The 20,246-nt window shown below is 36.2% G+C and overlaps 1 protein-coding gene across 4 annotated transcripts in view; it reads right to left on the bottom strand.

The window, feature by feature from the left end:
- Nucleotides 1-997: 997 nt before the first annotated feature.
- Nucleotides 998-20,246, bottom strand: part of PAPOLG (poly(A) polymerase gamma) — a 35,847-nt gene continuing 16,598 nt past the window's right edge. For 2 of the 4 annotated variants that reach the window (XM_027131760.1, XM_027131761.1), the window contains exons 9-23: nucleotides 18,231-18,369; nucleotides 17,527-17,599; nucleotides 16,619-16,739; nucleotides 16,197-16,281; nucleotides 15,733-15,786; nucleotides 12,521-12,640; nucleotides 11,981-12,090; nucleotides 9,887-10,008; nucleotides 9,462-9,637; nucleotides 8,960-9,048; nucleotides 8,658-8,878; nucleotides 7,415-7,480; nucleotides 7,174-7,230; nucleotides 5,278-5,372; nucleotides 998-5,106 (exon numbers count right to left, since the gene is read on the bottom strand). In XM_027131760.1, the coding sequence (XP_026987561.1) occupies nucleotides 4,887-5,106; nucleotides 5,278-5,372; nucleotides 7,174-7,230; nucleotides 7,415-7,480; nucleotides 8,658-8,878; nucleotides 8,960-9,048; nucleotides 9,462-9,637; nucleotides 9,887-10,008; nucleotides 11,981-12,090; nucleotides 12,521-12,640; nucleotides 15,733-15,786; nucleotides 16,197-16,281; nucleotides 16,619-16,739; nucleotides 17,527-17,599; nucleotides 18,231-18,369 (1,748 nt within the window). In that variant the 3' untranslated portion in view covers nucleotides 998-4,886. The other 2 variants (XR_003438235.1, XM_027131762.1) reach the window with 2 other exon arrangements.

The following is a 20,246-nucleotide window of genomic DNA, read 5'->3' as shown; positions in this document are numbered from 1 at the left end:
AACATTATGCAAGTTAGAGTAACTAAAACGTTGAAAAGTCACAAGTAACGTGTTGGGAAGGTAGGATGATTGATTCTGACCAGATTATCATGGAAGGCTTTATGTGGCCATTAGGCTCAAAATGTCAGTAATCAGAGGTTGGCAAGGAAGGGTTTAGAAGTGTGTCTTTTTAAGGACTAATAAGTAATAGTTTGGCTGGATATGGTGTGAAAGATAGTTTTTGGAACATGCGCTTTAAAAGCATCAAATTCTATCTTGCCCTTAATAGCTTAATGCATTCAGAGCCACAAAGAACCTGTTATGATGTTAATTTAACACATTCAGCATAGTGTGATAATTGTGTTAAAGTTATATCCTAGGAGCAGTGAGCTGCCCTAATCAGAAATTCACACTCCAGGGATGGTCAGCTGGCACTCCAATCAGTGTACTTCACAAGTGACTATTAGAAGCCCTTCTGTTATCCACAGCTCACTCAATACAGGAGGCTTTGCTAATTAGCTTAATAAATGTCAAGTGTGTTTCCACTGGTGCCATGAGTGGCTTGCTAATAATCTTGATGTAGACAGCAGGTTCTTACTTGTGAATTCAGTACCTGATTTAAGATAGGTGGATAGGCTAAAAACAAGTCATTAACAAGAATGTAACAAGCTCTGTAGCTTGTACTTCTGTGGACAGTACCCAAGATCTGATTGCTAAAGGCACCTCTGTCCAGCCATTAGGAGAGTATTCTGGTTGCCTGATGTTGACCACAGGGTGATAGAATTTTGCCCTCAACACTTGAGGCAGATGCTACTGCTTGCTAAGGTTTAATCAGATATTCCGTGTAAGGCAAACTGAGTATGAACTTTGCTTTTATGTTAAGCAGGTTGTGGATACCACTACCTGCCAAAGACTCTGAGTGGTGAAGGACCGAATTGGCTGTCAGTTTGATAAATAAGTTAAAGACGTCTGGTACTGTTAAGTTACTCCCGAATAATATCAGTCAATCATCAACACCTATTTATCAAAGCAAGTTTATTTGATTACTTATTCCAGACAGATAATGAGGCTCGTGTGTACAACTAAGAAATTAAGACAATCCAGATAAAAGGCAGGAAAAGTTAATATGAACTACACAAACAGCTAGCTAAAAAGGAACAGGAGCTGCATTCATCTTACATAATACTGTGACGTGATGTAGCACCATTGACCTCAAAGATATCCTAAGCACTTTTTAAGGTAATTACGTGGGTCCTTGCTAAAAATGCAGCAATACATTAAAAATTATAGCAAGCCTGATGATAATCTTATGTTCAACTACTTCAAATATAAAATTATTCCAGGAAAAATGGGAAATTTGGGAAGAGTCTGACCTTGTACAATTCTTTTAAAAAATCCTAAGGAAATAGTCACCATTATTGAGACCAGTTTTCTTCCACCACTTGCACTATATTCATCACTATTATCATGACCTAAATTCTAAGCTTTGGAATTTTTAATAGTTATTTATTTAAATACACACACAATTTTATTTATTAGAAAAAATTTTTTTACACTAAAGTTCTGTTTATTGGTCTGTTCAGTCTGTTCTGATCTGAACCACAAACATGGAGAGATAAGAAACTTAAGCCTACCAAAATCAAAGGATTAGGATCTTTAATGATAAATCCTATTTTTTTACCATTTCTAATCATTATTCTAAGCTATTCTACTCTGATCATTCTTAGGCTGAAATTTGTTGAACTTAAGTTTGACCCTGTTAATGAATCTAAGTTAAGTGAAGACACAAACCTAATCATACACCTTTTTCTAAATACTGATGAAGTTTCATCTGAGATATATAAAGAAACTTGGAGAGAAATTCAGTGTTCCAGAGTCCTTCATTAGCCCACTTTACTAGTTAAGAGCCACAGTACATTTTCAGAAATACACCACAGAAAAATCTTAAGAAGAAAACTGCAAAGAGTTTGGGATTATTCAATCCTGAAAAGCTGTGGTTCCTAACTTTTTTTTAAGGGTCGTGACCACTTTGAGAAGCTGATGAAATTATGAACTTTCCCTCAGAAAAATGTATATGAACAAAAACTTCTTATATACATTTGCAAGGGATTCCCTACAGTCCATGATCCGCAGGTTAGGAATTTCTATTTCAAAGCTGTGGGACACAGTGGAAAATAAGTTCAGCCCATTTCGACGTTGCCCATCTTCACTTCACTTCACTTCACTGCAACTATATAGGACAGTAAGCATTTTAATGATGTTACTAAATTGCTGCCTTAAGACAAAAACTCTTATTGTAAGCATAGTCTTATAAGATCCTCTTGCCCCAATTTTACAAGGCTTTAAGCCATTTATCCTGTCTCTCAAATTAGTTAAGTCCCTAAGGTTTAAACTAGCAGATAATTGTTTCATTGATATATTATTCTTTAGAGCCAGTCACTGAAAAATGAGATTAAAATACCCTTGTGAAAATGAACATGTGTCTACATACTGAAGAACAGGTTATTTGACTTTGTAAAATATATTTCTAGTTATATTTCTAGGTATAGTCTCTACACTTGAAATCAAATGCATCTACCTAGTGCCTGTGAACACAGCACATAACTGCAGACCATTCCCTCTTACTTACTTGGAACCCTTACAATGGAGGTCTCCTACCATGGTAACAAAATGTACAGTTGACCCTTGAACAATGCAGGAGTTAGGGGCACCAACCCACTCACCCCAGTTGAAAACACCTGTACTGCTATCTCTGCTTCAAAAACAAAGGAATTGATACATGACTCACCCAAGGGCAGGAAGCTGAAACAGTCTGGATCGAATCAGGACTCAAACCCTAGTTCTTTCGATTCCACATATTGTGATCTCAATCAAACCTTCCCCTATAATTAATTAATTAGTTTAAAGTTCTGTGAAATGAAAATACAAGTACTATATTTATTGAAAAAAATCCACATATAACTGGACCCATGTAGTTCAAATCTGTGTTGTTCAAGGGTCAACTGTACTCAATGTTCTACCTACTGTTCAGGATAGAAAACACCTCATTTCTGACCAAACCCGCTATCTCAAAAGCACCTCATCAACTCCCCAGTTACCAAACAGGTTGAAGAATGCTATCTTTGAGAAGTCTAACATTAAACTCTTGGCTATGTCTTAACCCCATGTCAAATGGACCATTAAAACAAGAGGAATGACTATACTACAGTACAAAGGTTAGGCCTGTTGCTTTCTTATTAAAGATGAACTCCGCTAGTTACTCCAAGGAATCGGTTTATATAAGAGGGTAAACATGGATGTACGTATGGGGAATTCTTAAAGCCCTTATTAAAGAAGTTTTCAATCAATCAATGTTTTAAGTCAGGTGACAGTTATTCAGTCCTTGCATAATCATTCTCTTTTGCTCAAATAGAGTATTTATAGAACAAATCTCAAAATACTTGAATAAAGAAAAAGGGTCAACTAAGAGAACAGCTTTGCCAAGGAAGCTACAACTTGGTTATGGGATTTCATTCTCATATTTTGCTATATAAAAAGTGAATAATGGAACAACCATTGTTTTCCCCTTGCTCTTCTTTACTTTTAAGAAGTCTTCCTTTGTAAAAGTTAAACACTACAATTTCCATTTCAGAGACGTAGGGGTCAGGAACAGGAGTGGGAAAAGAAGGATCCTGCTCTCTGACAATTAGAATTCAAGTATTTCAACTCAATGGTAAAGGGCTTGCAAGAGAAAATGGACTATTACTCCACTGGCTAAATGGCATCCCATGAGTCCTATAAACTATATAACCAAGGATTTTCCCTGCACTATTCAAATGTACCATTTTGTGTTTTTCCTACTGGACCTACTAAATGGTGAGTGAAAGCTGAAGAAGGTAATATATACCAACATTCCTGGCTGTGTAATCTATACATTTTCGTTTAAAGAGTAATTCAAGCATAATCCATATTTAAAAAATTAGACTAAAGAGAGACAGTAAAGGTTTTAAAGTTTTCTCTTTGAAAAGATGGTATCTTACAGTACATACAAAAATACTCTGAAAATACATACGACTTCATTTACAAAACACTGAATCAACATATTACAAGAAGAATTACATGGTTATGGATTTTAATAAATGGAGCATGCGTTCATGAAACTTAAAAAATATTAAGAAATGCACTGAAAAAGGCAGTGTAAAAAAAGACAACTCATATATTTAAATAAAAATTACAAAGGTCCTGAGCCAATTAATGGTTGGTAACAATGTCATTCAAAAATGCCTTTAGGTTTCAATAAAATCCACTGCTCATTTCTGCATGCCTAGTCCACGAAGGAACTGTTTGAAGTTGTGGCGGTAAGTAATGGTCAGGAAGTATCATGCCAAGTTAATCGTACACTTCAAAAATACAAGTTTGCCATACTTAAAGGCATCTTACTGTTGATGCCGGAATGAGTTGCTCCTCAGTAAAAAATACCAGTCAACTAACAAGAAATGGCATGAGATAGGATATGTAACAATTTCACCGTTCATATACTGACTTTCAGTATCCTGGTCATATTTTGATTCTTAATAAAGATGCATTTCAAAGGCCTCCATGGGAGGCAAAATATAGAGAATTTATGGTGCCCAACTCTTATGTAATCACTGGACTAATCCTCCCTGGTAACTATGCAACATTTGGATAGAAAGGCACAATAAAAAGTTAAATATTCCGTGTGCCAATCCAAGAAAAAATAACTTAAATCAACAGAACAGACATAAGTACATCTACACAAATGAGGAAAGCAGAGAAGATACCTCACATTCATTTATCTCAGGTGTCACAAAGTGGCTTCAATGATAAAGTAAATGTGTTAACATTTGGAAAATTACATTTTTTGTTTTGTTTTTTTTGTTTTCAACTTTTTTAGTTCTATACAATGATTACAACATAAGACTTAAAAAAAAGAGGGGGGCGGTGTTCAGGACTTGTTTTATCAGTGTCCAGAGAGCCAAGAACTGGTTCCCACAACAGAGAAACAAGCATCGAAAGTTAAGGCAGTAAAACCTCCAACGCAAAGCCATAATATTGTAGATGATAATTTGATAGCAGGTCATCCTCAGAGAACTGTATGTAGCAATCAATGAGAGAATGCTACAGCATCTGCAGGTCAAAGTGTGAGAGTTCAAAAAACCACTTCAAGGTTGTTAGGCCGATGACTGTAACTTTCACCTTATTTTATGTATGACAGCCACCTCTATCTTAAAAAGAGTGGCTGCATCTATGCCACTAAATGATTGCATATTCACTTAAGTAAGGAGGCACTGCTTTTACCGATTTAGGGTCAGTCGAATGGAATTTTTGATGACACGGATGTTATTTGCTGGAACTGGAGATGATGAATCTGGTAGTTCTTTACTGGGCAGTCTCTGTTAGAAAGAAATACAAAGTAGGAAAAACAAATACACATTATAAAGGTCCAACGAGTAAATCAGTCACAAAACTCTGAGTTTTTTCCCAAATGCTTTAAGTTCCTAAACACTCAAGTATGTGTTGAATATTTTTTCCCTATGTTCAAGTCCCCTTGTTTTGGGGACTTATTATTATTTTTTTTAAACAGGTGAAAAGCAGAGGGATAGGGAAAGGGTAGAAGTGGGAGGACTGTATGAATAGGAAAGAGGACTTTGTTTAATCAATTGCCACTTCTAGACTGAGAAATGCATAAAGAACAAAGTCCTCCTCAGACTCGGGCAATGTTAAAGAGAAATAGGTGAAGAGCATGGTCACTAAACAGGAAATTCTTGGGGTGCAAGGTGAAAAAATGAGTGTGTGATACAGAGGAAAACTTGATATCCAGTTATAGCCTTCAATTAGTTTCTGTAATACATTCATGCAGAAGAATAACCCAACTTGTGAGATAATTAAGTTTTTAGGAAAACCAACTTTGTAGTCAGGGTAGGTAACTTCAGTGATGGTAAAAGTCAGGGACATCTATATGAGGGCTTTTGAAGACACTAAAGATTATTATATAATGAAGGCAAAGTCTAAGACAGAAACAAAGACAGAAGCCTAAAATACAGATAGTTGTCTGACAGAAACAGCATATCAGCTTCTTGTCAAGAGATGACTGCAAGAATTAATTCTCCTCGCATGTTACCTAGGCTAAACAAATTATATCATACACACATCCATTCAAAAAAAAAGACATGAAAAATTTCAGATGTGCATTGAAGTAGAGAATAGGAAGGACAATGAAGACTTAAATGCCACAAATGAAGACTTAGATGCCACAAAGAAGACTCAGACATTATTAAAATTTTGCCACATTTGTTTGGTTTATGCCCCTTACCCTTTATACTTGAAATCTTTTAAAGCAAAACCCAGACATGTCATTTCACACTTTAATATCATCTCAATTTTTTTTCCATTACCATACATAATTATACACCTCTACTTTTTGTAACCCACTCTTACGTTAAAAGAAATTTTACAAATTCTACAACTAATAGAAAGTATGAGGACATTTTCTATTTTGCTTTAGAATTGCCAATACATCCTGGGGAACCTGGCAGGGTGACAGCTGACTGTGATGAGAAACACTTTATTTAATGGGGGGTGAAAAATAAGCCATTTTGTTTGCTGTAACCTCTCAAAGAAGGGCTTCTTCTGATTTACACAAGGCCGATTTTTTTGAGCACCTATAATATTATTAGCTTAAATGGTAATCCTTTGAAAATAAATTTTTAAATTGAGATTTAGGGGCTCTTTAGCTCATGTTTTAAAGGTACTTACTCTGTATACCAGTATATTTGGTTCCTCCAAAATATTAGTAACTATGGTCCCCAACTATCAAACCTAAATTTTGTCAGTAAGCAGTGGTGTACAACAAAAGACTATCAAGTGTTGGTAAGAAATTATTGTGCTGAGCACTAAACTGCTTCTTTAAAAATAAATGAAAACAAAGGTTGAACATAACCTGCATAAATCGTAAAGTCTTAAACGACTCCCTCTTTTCTAGACTTTTGAGGTACATACATTTAGGATCATACACTTTGTTTGCTATTTCCAACCCAACTTCCAACTATACTGCTGGTCTTTGAGGACAGGGACAAAATCTTACTACTCTTTTCCTCACCCCATGCTAGGCTCTTCTTAGTAAGCTTTTTGTACCTGCAGATTACCTATGAATTTTTAACTGCGTATTTTATTACAGATAAGACTATCTATTACCTTTTTGCGTGATGTATCAATAGTTGGAATAGGCATACATTCTCCTCCAATGGCATCCTAAAAACAGAATTACATACAAGTGAAAACTTTCTTTCCTATATGCAAATGCTTATTTCTACATGAAATGAAACATAACCAAGAGTTGACAGATATAATCTGATCTACTTTTGAATATAGTACTTTTCCTGATACATGGCTCTTTAAAAGTAAATATTTTGAAGCACACTATTGATATACTTACCACTGATTTTCTTTTTCTGTCCTCAGCAGCACGTGATTCCTTAAACGTTGATTCAAGTCGAATAAACTAAAATATAAACATTAAAATGAGTTGCTATTACCTATAAAAAACACATAAATCTATATAAACTGAGAAACTAATTAGTGACCAGGCTAACATCAAAACTATTACGTGGGCTTCCCTGGTGGTGCAGTGGCTGGGAGTCTGCCTGCCAATGCAGGGGACATGGGTTCAAGCCCTGGTCCGGGAAGATCCCACATGCCGCGGAGCAACTGGGCCCGTGAGCCACAACTACTGAGCCTGCGCATCTGGAGCCTGTGCTCCGCAGCAAGAGAGGCCGCGACAGTGAGAGGCCCGCGCACCACGATGAACAGTGGCCCCCGCTCGCCGCAACTAGAGAAAGCCCTCGAACAAAGACCCAACACAGCCAAAAAAAAAACAAACAAACAAACAAAAAAACCTATTATGAACATGGTTTGATGAGGGAAGAGAATTTAAATTAGACAATTCCATTGCCACCCTTAATTTCTAAAGTTTTATCTTTTTGTTTAATCTATCCAGATAATGAATAAAACAGTTTTACCACCACCTACTGGAAGCAGAGGAGATCAACATTGTAACACAATAAACATGATTATTTAGTTACCAATAATGCCTTTATGTAAGTCAAAGAGAAACGAAGATCATTCAAATTTTTAGACACATTAGTAATTTGAATTTTTAAATAATTTTTATTTTTGGCTGCATTGGGTCTTCATTGCTGCACGCGGGCTTTTCTCTACTTGCGGCGAGTGGGGGCTACTCTTCTTTGTGGTGGGCAGGCTTACTGCTGTGGCTTCTCTTGTTGCACAGCATGTGCTCTACGTGCACAGGCTTCAGTAGTTGTGGCACACGGGCTCAGTAGTTGTGGCTCACAGACTCTGGAGCGCAGGCTTAGTAGTTGTGGCCCATGGGTTTAGATGCTCCGCGGCATGTGGGACCTTCCCGGACCAGGGCTCAAACCCGTGTCCCCTGCATTGGCAGGTGGATTCTTAACCACTGCACCACCAGGGAAGCCCAGTAATTTGAATTTAAGATGAACAATTAGTATTATCCTATTAGGGTTTAGGTAAATACTCTTTTTAAACAGTCAAATCCTAATGGAACACTAAGATAACTGAAGAATTTGAGTTTCTTCAGCACTATTTTAAGTTTACTTTGAAAAAAATCAACTACTGAATCACCACTGAAGTTGTAATTTTACCTTTTCTATGTCTTTCAACCTCTTAGAAGACCCATCTATGGATGGGGAGTGGGATCTTTTGGGCGTAACATTCTTAGTTATATTTGACATTCCATTTAGATGTGGCTGCCCCTGGGCAGGGCTGTGGGGTGTTGTGATTCTAGGAATGACATTTCGTCCTACTACAGTAGGAATGGTACACACAGCTGGAGGTGATACAGCTTTTACTGCAGAGTCAACTTCTGAAAAGGAAAAAAGAAAGATTTCAGTAATTAAATACAAATGTAGTAGTATCGTTACTAAAAAAAAGCGTAGATACCTACTTGCACCAATGACGGGAATAGACAGTCCTTGGGCTGGCGGGACAGTCAGTGGCTTTTCCACAACTACAGCAGCAGGCTCAGCATTATTCCTGTTAAAAGTGTTAAAATATCATCATTAAATGATTTAAATAGTACGCATTTAAAACACTCTTATTTTAACATTTAAGATAATTTCTTTCAAGTACTCCTAACTTTAACATTTCACTGAAGGAAGAGAAAAGGGTAGGGAAAGGAAGAGGACCCAGGGAGAGAATTACAGAAAAAATTAAAGGAAAACCTGCACATTTCTATGTACTTATCTACTCCCACATACTCATAAACCTATACCATGCCCCAGAGGATTACCACAAATTGTCAAATAATTCTAAATAAGAAACTGACTACTAACTGGCAAAATAAAATCTTTTTACAGTTAAAAAAAAAGTATTTAGCAAAGGTATAGAAAAGTTTACATTATCCTCAAATAAGCTGAAGACTGAGAGGAAAATTTTGAAATACAGACCTTTCTGTCTCTGCTGAAGGAGGACTATCAGGCTTGGAAGGCTTGTTTGTAGACACCGGGGAATTAAAAGGTGTTCCATTATCAGTGTCTCTGGAGCTATCCAAACAATTGCTATCCAGAGATGATCTTTTGGATTGAGGTCCACTTGAACTTCGACTGACATCAGAAAGACTTTGCTGAAAGAGGGGAAAGCTTTTAGGATTTCAAAAAGTAAATGAGAAAAATGACTGGTTTCAATTCTGAAGTACATATAAAACAAATTATCTTTGGTGATTAATGAAGGTAAGATTTTAGTCCTAGATTGAATTGTCTGTACCTTCCCTCTTTCTTCTCAATAGGTTTGGGCGTTATAAAAATGCAAATTTGGTCCCAGGATCATTCGTCTGAGTTCCACTCAGATTGGAGAGTTACGAGTACAAACTCACCTTTTTCTTCTTCTGAAGAATCTCTGCGGGAAGGTAGTGATGAAGTTGTTTTTTTTTAACATGAGTTGCTTCAATTTTCATTCCCTCCTTTAGCATGTTTATATTGTTTGCCTGTCTGTACACTGTAACAGAGTCAGTATGTTAAAATGGGGAACTTCCTTCTGAACCAAGGGCTGTTTTCTTTTTCTGAAATACATACCTTTAATATCTCCACATCACTACACAAACACACATTCCTCTTACAGAACAAATACTTCCAAAACATTTTCACAATGTCACAACCCTATTCAAGTACTGACTAGTTTTCTCATGTCCAACTTCTAAGACTTCCCCATAATCAAATCTAACAAAATAAATGTATGGAAAAAAGGCTTTTTCCAAATCTTGTTTTCTGCTATTTTCCCCAAAGGCAATGTCTTCTCATAATTATTTGCCCAAGTCTGAGCTAATCCTAATACCAAATATCCAAGATGCCAATTCAAGCTCTCCTCCTCCATGAAGCTTCTTTTTCTACACCAACCACAGAATGTTAGACATGAGAAACCATCTAAAAGTACATCCTTATTATACAGGTGGGTAAATGAGGCTCAACAGCCTTGAATGCCTTGCCAAAATTGGAATACACGTAGGCCTAGGTCCCCAGTCTAGTGCTTTTCACTCCTTATAAGAAAATCATTTTTATTAACTACCATATAAATTATTTAATGTACGTTAATTGTGAATACCAAATTAGATTATAAGCTTACTCAAGACAGGGATGGGAGCTTTCTTTTGCACAGTAAGTACTGTGAAATGTAAATTATTTAATCTCTTGGGGCCTCAGTATCTCTATCTGAAGAAGAACATTTTATAAATCTATAATAAACAGAGCTTCCCAACCCCCTCATTTTGGAAAAATGAGTCCAAATTAGAATGGAAAAATTTATATCTATGTTTTCATTCAAGATTGCTTATAAAAGAATCACCAGGAGTGCTTGTTCAGTGTGCAGACTCCTGGCTCCACTCCCAGAGCATGTGATTCAGTGGTTCTAGGTGATGCACAGGAACCTGGATTTTCATGATAAATGTGAGTGCTTAATTCAAAAGAATTTAGAAAACTCAGATGAGCTAACCAAGAATATTAATAGTATGAATGTACACTATTCCAGATTATTAAGACAACTCCAAATTTATAACAGATATATTAAGATATTCCAGGGAGATATTCTTAGGGAGCTAGATGTGAAAGACCCTTTTCACTGATTCTGAGACATATTCAGCAAGCCTGTACTGAATGATATTTATTTCATGTAAAAAAAGTAAAAAGCAAGTCGTCTTTATGACTGTGATTACGAACACTGGCTGTGCACACTAAGAATCACCTATAGACTTTCTTTAGTCTTCTTTTTGTTTTAAAACAGTTAATACATTTACATGGTACAAAACTCAAAGGGGGGATTTCCCTGGTGGTTGAGCAGTTAAGACTCCACACTCCCAATGCAGGGGGCCTAGGTTCGATCCCTGGTCAGGGAACTAGATCCCACATGCATGCTGCAACTAAGATCCCGCATGCCACAACTAAAGATCCCGCACACGGCAACAAAGATCCCACATGCTGCAACTAAGACCTGGTGCAGCCAAATAAATTAAATAAGTATTTAAAACAACAATGACAACAACAACAAAATCTCAAAAGGGTTCAAGAGTATACAGTGAAGTTGCCTCACTCCTGTCCACTAGACACACCTGGTTCCTTGACCTAAAAGCAACCAGTTCTGCCAGTTTTTTTTTTAAAAAAACTATATATCCCTCCAGAGATAGTCTATGTATTTTTTTTTTTTTTAGTCTATATATTTTTAAGCAAACATACATATATTCTTTCTTTACACTGGTCTGCAACCCCCCACCCCACCCCCGCCCACAAACAGGTCTTGGAAGTCGCTTCATCATGCCTTTACTTTTTTAATAGCAGAATTAATTTTCATGATATAGCTGTTCCATCTTCATTTAACCAATTGCAGAACTTTAAAAAATATAGCCAGCCAGATCCTAGGCAGGTGATACTGCGTTACTGCCAAGGTTGAGCACCACAGCTCCATGATGACAAAGTCTTACCTGTATCAGTAAATGACTGTATGTCATAGGTCAAGTCTATATTAACACTTTCTGCATTTTCTACTCTCCGAAAAATTATTCCAAGGAACCACATTGATACGTAATTGTTGCTATAAAATAAAAAATTTAAGAATTTCCATTAATTTTTACAATTTTACAGATGCTATTTGGTAATTAAAACTTGGTCTATGGAAGCATAAATACAAATGTCAATGGTTTGGCCAAATTCTTAAAACTGACACCAAGAACACTGTTAAGTTATCCTGTGTTATTATACAAGAGGATTAAATGCTTCAAAAATGACTTACTAAATATATATTTAAAGATGCTCCAAATATTGTGATGGAGTTTTTTGTTGGGGTTTGTGGGCTACCAACAAAGCATGTACTTAGTTTTAATGCATGACAACTCGTGATCAAGTATACAATGTATTATCCTCCATCAATGCCTGTTAAATAGCATCTCACAACTGATCTTAAACCATGCATATTTCGGATACCATTATTTTAAAAATATGATATTAAAAAATAATTAACTTACTCTTTATGATGTTCCTTATTTCCTGGGAATGACTGGGGATTTACATGGGCAAGAGTAATAAATTCATTCCGTTCCAAATTTCCAACAAGTACACGTATTTTAGATTCTACTAATCCAACCCTAAAATAAAATGACAAGATTTTTCCATATTAAATGTGGAAGCTACATCCAAGTAAACCAAACAGCATATTAGCTATGATGCTTTACAGGGTTCATTAAAAAAATTCAGTACAATATTTTAGGGACTCTGTTTAAAATACCATTCAGGTAAGTGAGAAGTTACTTAGTGAATTTGTTTCCTTCCCTTTCTTTTTCAAGAAGAACTGATCTATTTAATGCATTCCTGATCTAAAATACCCTGCCTTTTAAGACCATAAAATAGTCATGATTGGAGCATGAACAAAAACTGTTCATTAACCTGGTTCTAAATCTTTTTCTACTTTCAAATCTTATGCCTAAACCCTAAGGCTAACATATATTTAAATAATGTTAACAAAAAGAGCTAATAACTAGCACTTAATTCATGAAATAAACATGCTCTAATCTTTACAAAATTGATACTAGATATTAAATTTTAAAAAGAATTCACTAAAATCAGATCAGATACTACTAAAATATAGAAAGTTTCATCAGGGACTTCCCTGGTGGCACAGTGGTTAAGAACCTGCCTGCCAATGCAGGGGACATGGGTTCGATCCCTGGTCCGGGAAGATCCCACATGCCGTGGAGCAACTAAGCCCTCACACCACAACTACTGAGCCTGTGCTCCAGAGCCCGCGAGCCACAACTACTGAGCCCGCGTGCTGCAACTACTGAAGCAAGTGCGCCTAGAACCTGTACTCTGCAACAAAAGAAGCCACCACAATGAGAAGCCTGCGCACCGCAACGAAGAGTAGCCCCCACTCGCCGCAACTAGAGAAAGCCCATGCACAGCAATGAAGACCCAACGCAGCCAAAAATAAATAAAAAATAAATTTATTAAAAAAAAAAACTTCATCAGATACCTGCAACTTTACTTTCTACCTCACTTAAATGTGACTACTGTCACTTATTTTATTAACTTATTAATGATTTTATGAATTACAAAGAATAACTACAAGAACATTTTCACATTTTCAAACGCTTGAAAAAGCTTACACATTATAATTATATGTTCTTCAACAGCGGATATACAAAACACTTAGTTACTCCTCTGTGTTATCTAAATGAGATGTTGGCAAACTTTTTCAGTAAAGGGCCAGAGTAAATATTTTAGGCTTTGTGGGCCGTATGTTTCTGTCACAACTATTCAACTCTGCCATGCAGCAGGAAAGCAGCCATAGACAATACATAAATGAATGAGTGTGACTGTGTTCCAATAAAACTATTTATAAAAATAAGTAGCAGACTGGATTTGCACTATACCATAGTTTTCTGACCCCTAATCTAGACAAATAAAATGTTTTAGTGAAAGGATTCTTTTCAGGGTCTCTTTAAATTTTTTTTTTCTTGTTTGTTTTTTCATTCATTCATTTTGGCCAACCAGGGATTTGAACCTGTGCCCTTGGCAGTGAAAGCATGAAGTCCTAACCACTGGATCACCAGGGAATTCCCAAGGTCTCTTTAATTGTCAATGAAATAAGCATTAAACCCTTGAAGCAAAAACAGGACAGTAATATGTTTTCCTTTCCCAAAAAGCAGACCTGAGGAAAGCACAACCATCTTTGGTGGTCTAACAGTTTCTGCCTGATGGAGCTAGTGAAGTCAATACACTGGAGGCAGAAGGAATCAGTTCAGATGCGCTAAAAACAATGTACTAGTCCTTGACCAAAAATATCTCCTATCCGTTGACAGAAGCTTAAGATTCTGAAGCCTTTCATGCCACCATCTCCTAAATTAAAAGAATATATGGGCTCATACAACTCAATATCAAAAAAAACAAACAATAATCAAAAAATGGGCAGAAGACCTGAAAAGACGTTTTTCAAAAGAAGACATACAGATGGCTAACAGGCATATGAAAAGATGCTTAAAGTCACTAATCATCAGGGAAATGCAAATCAAAACAACGAGATGTCACCTCATACCTACCAGAATGGCTGTCATCAAAAAGTACACAAATAACAAATGTCGGGGAAGATGTGGAAAAAAGGGAACCCTTGTGCACTGTTGGGGGGAATGTAAATGGGCACAGCCACTATGGAAAATAGTATGGAGGTTCCTTAAAAAACTAAAAACAGAACCATATGATCCAGTAATTCCACCCCTGGGTATATATCCGGAAAAAATGAAAACACTAATTCAAAAAGACATGCGCACCCCAATGTTCATAGCAGCACTGTTTATAATAGCCAAGACATGGAAGCAACTGAAGTGCCCATCAACAGGTGAATGTATAAAGTTGTGGTGTATGTGCAAAATGGAATACTACTTAGCCATAAAAAGAATGAAATTCTGACATTTGCAGCAATGTGGATGGACCTGGAGAATACTATGCTTAGTGAAATAAGTCAGACAGAGAAAGACAAATACTGTATTATATCACTTATATGTGGAATCTGAAAAATAATACAAATGAATGTATATGCAAAACAGAAACAAACCCACAGATAACAGAAAACAAACAAGTGGTTACCAAAGGGGAGAGGGAAAAGAGGAGGGACAAATTAGTAGTATGGGATTAACAGATTTAACTATGTATAAAATAGATAAGCAACAAGGATATGTTGTGCAGCACAGGGAATTAAAGCCATTATCTTGTAATAACTTTTAATGGGGTACAATTTGCAAAAATAATGAATCATTATGGTATACTCTTGAAATTAATATAATACTGTAAATCAACTATACTTCAAAATACATATATGTGTATATATAGTCTGGGGTGTGTGTGTGTGTGTGTGTATATATATATATATATATATATATATATATATATATGGTAATAGGCTAGGTATCAGAATCATTCAAACTGCCTCAAAATTTTGCTTAAATCTGACTCTGAGAAGTGACAAAAGGCAAAAATCTGTACATATATTCTTATCTCATGTCACTTCCAATTCTGAAACATTAATTTGATGGCATTTCTTAAACACTGATGCTTCATGGTCAAGTACAACAGTCATCAATAAGATTTAATAATTTTGAAAATAGAGAAAGTGTTTTAGAAATGATAAAGTACCATATAAATATGTTATCATCACACAGTAGATAGAGAACTTGAAATGTCTTACCACTCTAGATGATTTTCTTCTGTTGATGCACTGGCAGTCAATACTATATAATGTCTGTGAAGAATTTTCAGCAATAATCAGGGGGAAAAAAGCCAGAGAAACATTGTTAGGGTCTGACTTTCCATTATTACTTTTTCTTTTTTACTCTTTATTACTCCTTCTCCCTCCCAATGAACAAAACAGCTAATACAGGCACACATTTATGAAAATTAAAACATGCTCTGATTTTCACAAAATTAATTCTAGACCTTCTAATTAAAAACAATTCACTAAACCCCAAAACCCACAAATACTGGGTTAGACACTACTAGAATACAGAGACTTTCTCATCACCTAGGGTTTCTGCTAACCTATCCTTTACCTCACTTAAAATATAAGTGACGTCACCTATTGTGTATTAACTTTATAAGTTTAACATTCTTCTTCCTTAAACACACACACACAAAATGCAAAATTTCAAATACCTATACTTTTGGAAAAAATTTGGTGGCTCAAGGAGTTTGGACCAATCTGATTTCCCTTGAAGAATTTCATCTGTGACTGCGAGACCTAAAGAGAGAGAGACAGTGATTTTGAAAACTGACCATCGTATTATCAGCTCCTGTGTGACCCTACGCCCAAAGTTCTAACCCCACCAAATCCCTGAATAAAAAAGTGTAGATTTATTATGCTCTTTCTTAGAACATAAAAGTCAATTTCAACCAGACCGGGGTGGCTCTATTTTTGGCCTTCATATTATCATATATTTTGCAAAACCAAGTACTTAAAAAATACACATTTGAAAGAACTTTTAGAAATAATAGGCATAACTGCAATAGAGAATAACACTGTTGTCAATCAAAAACTCGCGGGAACATGTAAAGGGTAATAGGGCTGACAGGTTTACCTTGTTTAAATTCTTCTACCATTACTGTTCGAGTTGATGTGGACACATTATACGTAGAATTCTGTTGTGGGTAGGCAGGGGTGATTATGGGCATGAGATGATACCTATCTGATGGATTTACCTGTGAAATTAGAAGCAGAATAATTGATCTATTCTCCTATTTCAGTTGTCCTCACTTCATCCCCAAAAGTCTGAAGAATATGAAATATAAATTTAATACTACATCTCCTCAGTTCTAAGAAGTACATTTCCCCTCCCCAACTTCAGTTATTTCTGAAGTCAGATGTGTCTGATAATCAAAGTTAAAGAAAACTCTGCAGAAGTTTATTTCTCCCCCAAAAAGCTGTTAAATGGATGGTGCAGCTTATAAACAGTGGTCTTTTAGAACCAAGGAAATACAATATCATAAGGGCAAAAAGCATTATCTGGTCCAGTGGTTCTCCATCCTCTTTCTGCACCTATTCAACAGATGACTTCCCCTTGGTTACTCAGAGGAATGAGTATCACTTTAGAAGCACATTAAAATGCAAGGTGAGTGAGAGTTATGCTATCATGGAACCATGAATCTGCTTTAAACTGTACTGCAAAGTACATCCTTTATATACTTCAGTACTTTATTATTAGTAACTAATTACTTGTAAGACAGTTTTTAACAATAGATTATAACATCTTGGTTGATATACCCACTCAAGTCTTATATGGGTGATTTTTAATGACATAACATTTGGATTGGATTGGAGATACAAATCATCTGCACCGAAAAAACACAGTAGAGGGAGGGAAAGGACTATAGTTACACAGAAGGAAGATGAACAGGAACACGAGGAATTATCCTTAACTAGACTGCACTTTACAGAATCATCCTATTCCTAAAAGGTTTTAATGAAATGCCGTAATAAGTCACATACCCGAGGATCCCAAACTGGCAAATTCAAATTGCTTTCTTCCGGTTGCTTTAGCAGCACAGGATTTGGCCATTCCCTAACATGAAATAAGCAAATAAACTCACATAAGACCTCATTTCAGGAACTATATGAAATGTTAAAATCATTAGATGCTGCTCCAACTTTCACACAGCAAATGTTTTGGGTATTTGGTATTGAAAAAAAAAAAGAAACTGACGAAGGGAGTATACAAAGGGAAAAGCTGCTTATTTTAAAGCAGTGTTCTCTGAAAGGGCAAATACTACTTTGCCCATTAGCTGCAACTAATTTAAACTTGAATTTTTTCTTTCCTTCTCATTTGCTTTCATGGACTTAACTCTGATAATTTAATAACAGCAACAGCTAACACTTACTGAGAATACTCCTAATAAATTGTGTGAAGCAGCTATAGTTATCATCTTTAGTTTACATATGAGGAGATCTTAACCTCTATATAGCTAGTAATTAGCAAAGACTACTCTCATAAGCTAAAGGCCCACATTCACAGTCCCCCTAGAAGAAAGCACCATCTGGGGTCCCATCATTGCCTCAATTTTGATGTTTTTAAATTTAACTTAAAAAAGGAATGTAAGACGACAAAAGGTGTAAGCAAAACTCTTAAATTTGCAAACAAATTTACATATAGGCAGAGGTTAGTAAGTAGTGAAAATATGCATATGAATACTTACCACTTGGAAAAAACTAAGAAGAACTTATGAACTAAAGTAGAAGCTGCTGCATTTGGATATAATTGGCAAGTTCTTGCAACTAGCATTGCCCAGGAGACACCACCAAGGAATCCCAACATGTTGGAATAAATACCACGTCCTAGAAAATTAATACAGTTGTTAATTATTGTTAGGACCTACTATCCATGACATTCAAGTGTAAGGAACAGTACAACTTCCCTCCTAAGATTTGCTTAGAACTTTTCTCCCTTATAGAAACATTAAAATCAACAAACAGACCTTCATGTTAGGCTCACATTCTTATCAGTAAACCCTAAGCTGCTCATCTTACCCCCTACTTTGCCCTCCAATACAGACATCTCAGTTCCCTGCCTCAGTTCTGACTGTCCAACTGGGCTCTACTGATATGACATTGGAATTTCCCACCTTTCAATATCTGTGGTTGAGAGAGAAATGAAAGGGAGGAGGAAAGATATTCAGAGGGTCCACAAGTAGGGAAGAAAAACTTTTCAACAGTACACTAGTTCCCCCTTATCTGTGGAGGAAACGTTCCAAGAACTCCAGTGGATGCCTGAAACATGGGATGGTACTGATATTTATGATAAAGTTTAATTTATAAATTAGGCACAGTAAGAAATTAACAACAATTATAAAAATAGAACAATTATAACAATGTACTATAATAAAAGTTATGTGAATATGGCCTCTTTTTGTCTCAAAATATCTTATTGTATACATTTAATGCCCTTTCCATCTTAACTGAGTACTTATCACTGTGGTTATAACGTTTTAAAAATTAATTTATTTATTTATTTATTTTTGGCCGTGTTGGGTCTTTGGGGCTTTCTCTAGTTGCAGTGAGTGGGGGCTACTCTTTGTTGCGGTGCATGCTTCTCATCGCGGTGGCTTCTCTTGTTGCAGAGCATGGGCTCTAGGCGTGCGGGCTTCAGTAGTTGTGGCACGCAGGCTCAGTAGTTGTGGCGCATGGGCTTAGTTGCTCTGTGGCATGTGGGATCTTCCTGGATCAGGGCTTGAACCCATGTCCCCTGCACTGGCAGGCGGATTCTTGACCACTGCGCCACCAGGGAAGTCCCGTGGCCATAACTTTCACAGTTTCACAGAGGTGAGACAGCAAAACTAGCACGTATTTCTTTTTCTTCCTTTACAATTTCATGATAGGAGATTCGTTCTTATGTAGCTCTTAGCAACCTCGACCTACGGTTGTTTTCCTTCCTTAAGTTGGTAACTTTCACCTTTTCACTTAAAGGAATCACTTTACAGGCTTCTCTTTGGCAAATCCAAGTTGCCAGCATCACTACTCTTGCACTTTGGGCCCATTAATAAGTTAAATAAGGGTTACTTGAACACAAGTACTGCAATACCATCTCTGTCCCAGGCAGGACAGCGAGAGATTTCATCACACTACTCAGAACAGCATGCAATTTAAAATTTATGAATTGTTTATTTCTGAAATTTTCCATTTAATATTTTCAGACTGCAGTTAACTGCAGGTAATTGAAACTGCAGAAAGCAAAATGGCAGATAAGGGGGGACTACCCTAATCATGTTCTTGGGCATTTAAAAATTCAACTGTAAAGTTGGGGACTGACTTCAGTATTGTGCAAAAATTTGTATATCTCTCCATAAAGTACAATACACCATTGATATTACTCATTTTCTTGAATGATTGTTTCTTTTTTTGAATGACTGTTTCTTACAGCAATCTATAAAGAAGCATTACCATATTTCATCAAAACTAAGATGTCCTCAGTTATTATATAATATAGATGATTTTATGTCCCATTAAGAGAAAAAAATACAAAATATCATTTCAGTTATGTTAAATGTGAAAAACATGCATCTAATAATTGACAAAACATGGTATTTAATCTATAAGGAAAAACAAATTGTTCATGATACCCCGTTACTGCAGATTACTTTACCCTGACTACACAATATAATTGAGCCCAAGGACAAATTCTACTTGCTTAAGGTCTTTTTAGATGTGTACTGTCC

The sequence above is a fragment of the Aethalodelphis obliquidens genome, unplaced genomic scaffold (genome assembly GCF_003676395.1).
Source record: "Aethalodelphis obliquidens isolate GAN/ISIS:26980383/991018 unplaced genomic scaffold, ASM367639v1 scaffold40, whole genome shotgun sequence".
In the NCBI taxonomy this organism is placed as follows: domain Eukaryota; kingdom Metazoa; phylum Chordata; class Mammalia; order Artiodactyla; family Delphinidae; genus Aethalodelphis; species Aethalodelphis obliquidens.
The sequence above is the reverse complement of the archived record's forward strand: the minus strand, read 5'-3'. Positions and strand labels throughout refer to the sequence as shown.